The sequence below is a fragment of the Oncorhynchus gorbuscha genome, unplaced genomic scaffold (genome assembly GCF_021184085.1).
Source record: "Oncorhynchus gorbuscha isolate QuinsamMale2020 ecotype Even-year unplaced genomic scaffold, OgorEven_v1.0 Un_scaffold_1662, whole genome shotgun sequence".
Classification (NCBI taxonomy): domain Eukaryota; kingdom Metazoa; phylum Chordata; class Actinopteri; order Salmoniformes; family Salmonidae; genus Oncorhynchus; species Oncorhynchus gorbuscha.
In genome coordinates this window covers 54,122-65,068 of record NW_025746379.1, presented here as the reverse complement: position 1 = coordinate 65,068, position 10,947 = coordinate 54,122, and the positions used below count along the sequence as shown (strand labels likewise).

The window sequence follows — 10,947 nt, the reverse complement described above, 5'->3', positions numbered from 1 at the left end:
TGGCTCTATGTAGTGCTGTGGAATAGAGTTCCATGTAGTCATGGCTCTATGTTGTACTGTGTACCTCCCATAGTCTGTTCTGGACAAACCTCTGGTGGCATGTCTTGTAAGCTGTGTGCCAGTCGTTTAAACAGACACCTCGGTGGATTCAACATGTCAATACTGCTCACAAATACAAGTAGTGATGAAGTCAATCCCTCCTCCACTTTGAACCGGGAGACATATTAATGTTAGCTCTCTGTGTACATTTAAGAGCCAGTCAAATCAACAAATCCCAGCACATATTGATGGGTACACTTCCTGCTTTGCCCCCTATGTGCTCGTTGGGGACCGCCGTTCTATTCATTATATTTCTATGATTAAACCCTTTTCGTCTGGGTAGTCACTCTTTACTACTGTCACAAAGTCATAACCCCGCTTAAACCTTAAACCTTAATCAAAGTGCTTAAAACCGAACTTTAAATGAAGACCAAAAAAGTTGAATACATTTTTTTTTTTGACGACGAAAATCCACATTTTTAACGTTGTTGCCGCGGTAACTAGGGAACGCTTCTCGGCCGGTCGCCAAGGTGACGCGCCTTATCCGTCACGTCCGGTCTGGGGTTTCCGGAACCTGGCGCGAAAAAATAAATTCAACAGGAAAACAGAAGTCGTGAGAAGGATAAACTACTTTTAATTAATTTACTCCTTATATATATATTACATCTAACGGTGTCGGGTTTCTCACTCTTTATAAGCCGTATTGTCAACTAAGAAGTGATCCACTTTTCAAGCAAAGGTAACTTTAATTATCTAACTAGTCACATCCGCTTTTGATACTCCTTTAACTACAGTCAGAGACCGTATGAAAATAAACATGTGTTTTCTCTGGTCAAAGTTGTGTGTTTTGGGTTGTGTGTCGAGGCTGAGTTAGTTGGTTAGATATTAGCCTCTGTGCACCTTCATCAATTATTATTATTTATTATTATTATTTATTATTATTATTATTATTATTATTATCTATTTATCTCCACCATTCAGAATTGAAAGTAATAGTTTGTTTCCCCCCCTAACTAGTGACATTAAACTAGTTGTTTACAGATCATTGAAGTTGAAGCAGTGTGTGGTTTATAGTGAAGGATATATAATGCAGTGTGGGGTTTATAGTGAAGGATATATAATGCAGTGTGGGGTTTATAGTGAAGGATATACAGTGCAGTGTGGTTTATATTGAAGGATATATAATGCAGTGTGGTTTATAGTGAAGGATATATAATGCAGTGTGGTTTATAGTGAAGGATATATAATGCAGTGTGGTTTATAGTGAAGGATATACAGTGCAGTGTGGTTTATAGTGAAGGATATATAATGCAGTGTGGTTTATAGTGAAGGATATATAATGCAGTGTGGTTTATAGTGAAGGATATACAGTGCAGTGTGGTTTATAGTGAAGGATATACAGTGCAGTGTGGTTTATAGTGAAGGATATATAATGCAGTGTGGTTTATAGTGAAGGATATATAATGCAGTGTGGTTTATAGTGAAGGATATATAATGCAGTGTGGTTTATAGTGAAGGATATACAGTGCAGTGTGGTTTATAGTGAAGGATATACAGTGCAGTGTGGTTTATAGTGAAGAATATATAATGCAGTGTGTGGTTTATAGTGAAGGATATATAATGCAGTGTGGGGTTTATAGTGAAGGATATATAATGCAGTGTGGTTTATAGTGAAGGATATATAATGCAGTGTGGTTTATAGTGAAGGATATATAATGCAGTGTGTGGTTTATAGTGAAGGATATATAATGCAGTGTGGTTTATAGTGAAGGATATACAATGCAGTGTGGTTTATAGTGAAGGATATATAATGCAGTGTGGGGTTTATAGTGAAGGATATGTAATGCAGTGTGGGGTTTATAGTGAAGGATATACAATGCAGTGTGGTTTATAGTGAAGGATATATAATGCAGTGTGGTTTATAGTGAAGGATATATAATGCAGTGTGGTTTATAGTGAAGGATATACAATGCAGTGTGGTTTATAGTGAAGGATATATAATGCAGTGTGGGGTTTATAGTGAAGGATATATAATGCAGTGTGGGGTTTATAGTGAAGGATATATAATGCAGTGTGGGGTTTATAGTGAAGGATATATAATGCAGTGTGGGGTTTATAGTGAAGGATATATAATGCAGTGTAGTTTATAGTGAAGGATATATAATGCAGTGTGGTTTATAGTGAAGGATATATAATGCAGTGTGTGGTTTATAGTGAAGGATATACAGTGCAGTGTGGTTTATAGTGAAGGATATACAGTGCTGGTGGTTTCTATAAATATATTTTGCAGGTTGTTTGGAGACATGAATCCAGAAGACGTGGTTATCATTCTCAGTGATGATGATGATGATGTGTCCATCAACGAATCGGTCTACATCGTCGAAGACATCCAGAACAACGGTAAGACAAAAACAGTTTGTAGGAAGATAAAAGGGGAAAGAACAGGGAAGTGAAAGGAGAGGACTCAAGATAACCACGTCAGCACTTCCTAAAATCCAGTGAACTTTAGTCCAGTGCTTTCTGTATCTATATCATCTATATCTATATCAGCTATATACCATCTATATCATCTATATCTATATCTATATCATCTATATCTATATCATCTATATCTATATCAGCTATATACCATCTATATCATCTATATCTATATCATCTACATCTGTATCTATATCAGCTATATCTATATCAGCTATATTATCTATATCATCTATATCTATATCAGCTATATCTATATCAGCTATATCTATATCAGCTATATCTATATCATCTATATCATCTATATCATCTATATCTATATCAGCTATATCTATATCAGCTATATCTATACCATCTATATCTATATCATCGATATCTATATCATCGATATCTATATCATCTATATCTATATCATCTATATCTATATCATCTATATCTATATCATCTATATCTATATCATCTATATCTATATCATCTATATCTATACCATCTATATCTATATCATCTATATCTATATCATCTATATCTATATCAGCTATATACTATCTATATCTATATCAGCTATATCATCGATACCATCTATATCTATATCAGTTATATCTATATCATCGATACCATCTATATCTATATCAGCTATATCGATATCATCGATACCATCTATATCTATATCATCTATATCTATATCATCGATACCATCTATATCATCTATATCTATATCATCGATACCATCTATATCGATATCATCGATACCATCTATATCATCTATATCATCTATATCTATATCATCGATACCATCTATAGCTATGTCATCTATATCTATGTCATCTATATCTATATCATCGATACCATCTATATCTATATCACCTATATCTATATCATCGATACCATCTATATCTATATCATCTATATCTATATCATCGATGCCATCTATATCGATGCCATCTATATCTATATAATCAATACCTCATATCTATATCATCTATATCTATATCATCGATACCGTCTAGATCTATATCATCTATATCTATATCATCGATACCATCTATATCTATATCATCTATATCATCGATACCATCTATATCTATATCAGCTATATCTATATCATCGATACCATCTATATCTATATCATCGATACCATCTATATCTATGTCATCTATATCTATGTCATCTATATCTATGTCATCAATACCATATATATCTATATCTATATTATCGATACCGTCTAGATCTATATCATCTATATCTATATCATCGATAACATATATATCTATATCATCTATATCATCGATACCATCTATATCTATATCATCGATACCATCTATATCTATGTCATCTATATCTATGTCATCTATATCTATGTCATCAATACCATATATAGCTATATCATCTATATCTATATCATCGATACCGTCTAGATCTATATCACCTATATCTATATCATCGATAACATATATATCTATATCATCTATATCTATATCATCGATACCATATATCTATATCTATATTATCTATATCATCTACATCTATATAATCGATGCCATATATATCTATATCAGCTATATCATCTACATCTATATCATCTACATCTATATAATCAATGCCATATATATCTATATCATCTATATCATCTACATCTATATAATCAATGCCATATATATCTATATCATCTACATCTATATAATTGATGCCATATATATCTATATCATCTATATAATCGATACCATATATCTATATCATCTATATCTATATCATCGATACCATATATCTATATCTATATTATCTATATTATCTACATCTATATAATCGATGCCATATATCTATATTATCTATATCATCTACATCTATATCATCAACGCAATATATATCTATATCATCTATATCTATATCATCTATATGGTGTATCCCCTGTGGTCTCTGTATTCCCTGTGTATATAGTATACCCAGTAGATCAGTCTAAACCCCTGTGGTCTCTGTATCCCCTGTGTATATAGTATATCCAGTAGATCAGTCTAAACCCCTGTGGTCTCTGTATCCCCTGTGTATATAGTATACCCAGTAGATCAGTCTAAACCCCTGTGGTCTCTGTATCCCCTGTGTATATAGTATACCCAGTAGATCAGTCTAAACCCCTGTGGTCTCTGTATCCCCTGTGTATATAGTATACCCAGTAGATCAGTCTAAACCCCTGTGGTCTCTGTATCCCCTGTGTATATAGTATACCCAGTAGATCAGTCTAAACCCCTGTGGTCTCTGTATCCCCTGTGGTCTCTGTATCCCCTGTGTATATAGTATACCCAGTAGATCAGTCTAGTGTATCCCCTGTGGTCTCTGTATCCCCTGTGTATATAGTATACCCAGTAGATCAGTCTAAACCCCTGTGGTCTCTGTATCCCCTGTGTATATAGTATACCCAGTAGATCAGTCTAAACCCCTGTGGTCTCTGTATCCCCTGTGTATATAGTATACCCAGTAGATCAGTCTAAACCCCTGTGGTCTCTGTATCCCCTGTGGTCTCTGTATCCCCTGTGTATATAGTATACCCAAATCAAATCAAATCAAATCAAATTTTATTTGTCACATACACATGGTTAGCAGATGTTAGTGCGAGTGTAGCGAAATGCTTGTGCTTCTAGTTCCGACAATGCAGTGATAACCAACAAGTAATCTAACTAACAATTCCAAAACTACTGTCTTATACACAGTGTAAGGGGATAAGGAACATGTACATAAGGATATATGAATGAGTGATGGTACAGAGCAGCATACAGTAGATGGTATCGAGTACAGTATATACATATGAGATGAGTGTGTAGACAAAGTAAACAAAGTGGCATAGTTAAAGTGGCTAGTGATACATGTGTTACATAAGGATGCAGTCGATGTTGTAGAGTACAGTATATACATATGCATATGAGATGAATAATGTAGGGTAAGTAACATTATATAAGGTAGCATTGTTTAAAGTGGCTAGTGATATATTTACATCATTTCCCATCAATTCCCATTATTAAAATGGCTGGAGTTGGGTCAGTGTCGATGACAGTGTGTTGGCAGCAGCCACTCAGTGTTAGTGGTGGCTGTTTAACAGTCTGATGGCCTTGAGATAGAAGCTGTTTTTCAGTCTCTCGGTCCCAGCTTTGATGCACCTGTACTGACCTCGCCTTCTGGATGATAGCGGGGTGAACAGGCAGTGGTTCGGGTGGTTGATGTCCTTGATGATCTTTATGGCCTTCCTGTAACAACGGGTGGTGTAGGTGTCCTGGAGGGCAGGTAGTTTGCCCCCTGCGTTGTGCAGTCCTCACTACCCTCTGGAGAGCCTTACGGTTGAGGGCGGAGCAGTTGCCGTACCAGGCGGTGATACAGCCCGCCAGGATGCTCTCGATTGTGCATCTGTAGAAGTTTGAGAGTGCTTTTGGTGACAAGCCGAATTTCTTCAGCCTCCTGAGGTTGAATAGGCGCTGCTGCGCTTCTTCACGACGCTGTCAGTGTGAGTGGACCAATTCAGTTTGTCTGTGATGTGTATGCCGAGGAACTTAAAACTAGCTACCCTCTCCACTACTGTTCCATCGATGTGGATAGGGGTGTTCCCTCTGCTGTTTCCTGAAGTCCACAATCATCTCCTTAGTTTTGTTGACGTTGAGTGTGAGGTTATTTTCCTGACACCACACTCCGAGGGCCCTCACCTCCTCCCTGTAGGCCGTCTCGTCGTTGTTGGTAATCAAGCCTACCACTGTTGTGTCGTCCGCAAACTTGATGATTGAGTAGGCGTGCGTGGCCACGCAGTCGTGGGTGAACAGGGAGTACAGGAGAGGGCTCAGAACGCACCCTTGTGGGGCCCCCGTGTTGAGGATCAGCGGGGAGGAGATGTTGTTGCCTACCCTCACCACCTGGGGGCGGCCCGTCAGGAAGTCCAGTACCCAGTTGCACAGGGCGGGGTCGAGACCCAGCTCGAGCTTGATGACGAGCTTGGAGGGTACTATGGTGTTGAATGCCGAGCTGTAGTCGATGAACAGCATTCTCACATAGGTATTCCTCTTGTCCAGGTGGGTTAGGGCAGTGTGCAGTGTGGTTGAGATTGCATCGTCTGTGGACCTATTTGGGCGGTAAGCAAATTGGAGTGGGTCTAGGGTGTCAGGTAGGGTGGAGGTGATATGGTCCTTGACTAGTCTCTCAAAGCACTTCATGATGACGGAAGTGAGTGCTACGGGGCGGTAGTATACCCAGTAGATCAGTCTAAACCCCTGTGGTCTCTGTATCCCCTGTGTATATAGTATACCCAGTAGATCAGTCTAAACCCCTGTGGTCTCTGTATCCCCTGTGTATATAGTATACCCAGTAGATCAGTCTAAACCCCTGTGGTCTCTGTATCCCCTGTGTATATAGTATACCCAGTAGATCAGTCTAAACCCCTGTGGTCTCTGTATCCCCTGTGTATATAGTATACCCAGTAGATCAGTCTAAACCCCTGTGGTCTCTGTATCCCCTGTGTATATAGTATACCCAGTAGATCAGTCTAAACCCCTGTGGTCTCTGTATCCCCTGTGTATATAGTATACCCAGTAGATCAGTCTAAACCCCTGTGGTCTCTGTATCCCCTGTGTATATAGTATACCCAGTAGATCAGTCTAAACCCCTGTGGTCTCTGTATCCCCTGTGTATATAGTATACCCAGTAGATCAGTCTAAACCCCTGTGGTCTCTGTATCCCCTGTGTATATAGTATACCCAGTAGATCAGTCTAAACCCCTGTGGTCTCTGTATCCCCTGTGTATATAGTATACCCAGTAGATCAGTCTAAACCCCTGTGGTCTCTGTATCCCCTGTGTATATAGTATACCCAGTAGATCAGTCTAAACCCCTGTGGTCTCTGTATCCCCTGTGTATATAGTATACCCAGTAGATCAGTCTAAACCCCTGTGGTCTCTGTATCCCCTGTGTATATAGTATACCCAGTAGATCAGTCTAAACCCCTGTGGTCTCTGTATCCCCTGTGTATATAGTATACCCAGTAGATCAGTCTAAACCCCTGTGGTCTCTGTATCCCCTGTGTATATAGTATACCCAGTAGATCAGTCTAAACCCCTGTGGTCTCTGTATCCCCTGTGTATATAGTATACCCAGTAGATCAGTCTAAACCCCTGTGGTCTCTGTATCCCCTGTGTATATAGTATACCCAGTAGATCAGTCTAAACCCCTGTGGTCTCTGTATCCCCTGTGTATATAGTATACCCAGTAGATCAGTCTAAACCCCTGTGGTCTCTGTATCCCCTGTGTATATAGTATACCCAGTAGATCAGTCTAAACCCCTGTGGTCTCTGTATCCCCTGTGTATATAGTATACCCAGTAGATCAGTCTAAACCCCTGTGGTCTCTGTATCCCCTGTGTATATAGTATACCCAGTAGATCAGTCTAAACCCCTGTGGTCTCTGTATCCCCTGTGTATATAGTATACCCAGTAGATCAGTCTAAACCCCTGTGGTCTCTGTATCCCCTGTGTATATAGTATACCCAGTAGATCAGTCTAAACCCCTGTGGTCTCTGTATCCCCTGTGTATATAGTATACCCAGTAGATCAGTCTAAACCCCTGTGGTCTCTGTATCCCCTGTGTATATAGTATACCCAGTAGATCAGTCTAAACCCCTGTGGACTCTGTATCCCCTGTGTATATAGTATACCCAGTAGATCAGTCTAAACCCCTGTGGTCTCTGTATCCCCTGTGTATATAGTATACCCAGTAGATCAGTCTAAACCCCTGTGGTCTCTGTATCCCCTGTGTATATAGTATACCCAGTAGATCAGTCTAAACCCCTGTGGTCTCTGTATCCCCTGTGTATATAGTATACCCAGTAGATCAGTCTAAACCCCTGTGGTCTCTGTATCCCCTGTGTATATAGTATACCCAGTAGATCAGTCTAAACCCCTGTGGTCTCTGTATCCCCTGTGTATATAGTATACCCAGTAGATCAGTCTAAACCCCTGTGGTCTCTGTATCCCCTGTGTATATAGTATACCCAGTAGATCAGTCTAAACCCCTGTGGTCTCTGTATCCCCTGTGTATATAGTATACCCAGTAGATCAGTCTAAACCCCTGTGGTCTCTGTATCCCCTGTGTATATAGTATACCCAGTAGATCAGTCTAAACCCCTGTGGTCTCTGTATCCCCTGTGGTCTCTGTATCCCCTGTGTATATAGTATACCCAGTAGATCAGTCTAAACCCCTGTGGTCTCTGTATCCCCTGTGTATATAGTATACCCAGTAGATCAGTCTAAACCCCTGTGGTCTCTGTATCCCCTGTGGTCTCTGTATCCCCTGTGTATATAGTATACCCAGTAGATCAGTCTAAACCCCTGTGGTCTCTGTATCCCCTGTGTATATAGTATACCCAGTAGATCAGTCTAAACCCCTGTGGTCTCTGTATCCCCTGTGGTCTCTGTATCCCCTGTATATAGTATACCCAGTAGATCAGTCTAAACCCCTGTGGTCTCTGTATCCCCTGTGTATATAGTATACCCAGTAGATCAGTCTAAACCCCTGTGGTCTCTGTATCCCCTGTGTATATAGTATACCCAGTAGATCAGTCTAAACCCCTGTGGTCTCTGTATCCCCTGTGTATATAGTATACCCAGTAGATCAGTCTAAACCCCTGTGGTCTCTGTATCCCCTGTGTATATAGTATACCCAGTAGATCAGTCTAAACCCCTGTGGTCTCTGTATCCCCTGTGTATATAGTATACCCAGTAGATCAGTCTAAACCCCTGTGGTCTCTGTATCCCCTGTGTATATAGTATACCCAGTAGATCAGTCTAAACCCCTGTGGTCTCTGTATCCCCTGTGTATATAGTATAGATCCCAGTAGATCAGTCTAAACCCCTGTGGTCTCTGTATCCCCTGTGTATATAGTATACCCAGTAGATCAGTCTAAACCCCTGTGGTCTCTGTATCCCCTGTGTATATAGTATACCCAGTAGATCAGTCTAAACCCCTGTGGTCTCTGTATCCCCTGTGTATATAGTATACCCAGTAGATCAGTCTAAACCCCTGTGGTCTCTGTATCCCCTGTGTATATAGTATACCCAGTAGATCAGTCTAAACCCCTGTGGTCTCTGTATCCCCTGTGTATATAGTATACCCAGTAGATCAGTCTAAACCCCTGTGGTCTCTGTATCCCCTGTGTATATAGTATACCCAGTAGATCAGTCTAAACCCCTGTGGTCTCTGTATCCCCTGTGTATATAGTATACCCAGTAGATCAGTCTAAACCCCTGTGGTCTCTGTATCCCCTGTGTATATAGTATACCCAGTAGATCAGTCTAAACCCCTGTGGTCTCTGTATCCCCTGTGTATATAGTATACCCAGTAGATCAGTCTAAACCCCTGTGGTCTCTGTATCCCCTGTGGTCTCTGTATCCCCTGTGTATATAGTATACCCAGTAGATCAGTCTAAACCCCTGTGGTCTCTGTATCCCCTGTGTATATAGTATACCCAGTAGATCAGTCTAAACCCCTGTGGTCTCTGTATCCCCTGTGGTCTCTGTATCCCCTGTGTATATAGTATACCCAGTAGATCAGTCTAAACCCCTGTGGTCTCTGTATCCCCTGTGTATATAGTATACCCAGTAGATCAGTCTAAACCCCTGTGGTCTCTGTATCCCCTGTGTATATAGTATACCCAGTAGATCAGTCTAAACCCCTGTGGTCTCTGTATCCCCTCTGTGTGTATATAGTATACCCAGTAGATCAGTCTAAACCCCTGTGGTCTCTGTATCCCCTGTGTATATAGTATACCCAGTAGATCAGTCTAAACCCCTGTGGTCTCTGTATCCCCTGTGTATATAGTATACCAGTCTGTGGTCTCTGTATCCCCTGTGTATATAGTATATCCAGTAGATCAGTCTAAACCCCTGTGGTCTCTGTATCCCCTGTGTATATAGTATACCCAGTAGATCAGTCTAAACCCCTGTGGTCTCTGTATCCCCTGTGTATATAGTATACCCAGTAGATCAGTCTAAACCCCTGTGGTCTCTGTATCCCCTGTGTATATAGTATACCCAGTAGATCAGTCTAAACCCCTGTGGTCTCTGTATCCCCTGTGTATATAGTATACCCAGTAGATCAGTCTAAACCCCTGTGGTCTCTGTATCCCCTGTGTATATAGTATACCCAGTAGATCAGTCTAAACCCCTGTGGTCTCTGTATCCCCTGTGTATATAGTATACCCAGTAGATCAGTCTAAACCCCTGTGGTCTCTGTATCCCCTGTGTATATAGTATACCCAGTAGATCAGTCTAACTGCAGCAGGTCACATGATCCTGAAGGAGAAGAGGACCTGGTCGTTACCTTCTGTCAGAGAGGAGAGGTGCTGCCTCACGCACGCTATGACTGTACCGCGCACACCTTCACGTGAGTCACGCGCACATCTTCACGTGAG

The 10,947-nt window shown here is 40.5% G+C and overlaps 1 protein-coding gene across 1 annotated transcript in view; it reads left to right on the top strand.

The window, feature by feature from the left end:
* The first annotated feature begins 605 nt into the window (after window positions 1–605).
* Window positions 606–10,947, top strand: part of zgc:112980 (uncharacterized protein LOC503706 homolog) — a 53,320-nt gene continuing 42,978 nt past the window's right edge. The window contains exons 1-3 of the mRNA XM_046337994.1: window positions 606–778; window positions 2,330–2,439; window positions 10,787–10,919. Coding sequence (XP_046193950.1) covers window positions 2,343–2,439; window positions 10,787–10,919 — 230 coding nt within the window. The 5' untranslated portion in view covers window positions 606–778; window positions 2,330–2,342. The remainder of the gene's footprint in view (window positions 779–2,329; window positions 2,440–10,786; window positions 10,920–10,947) is intronic.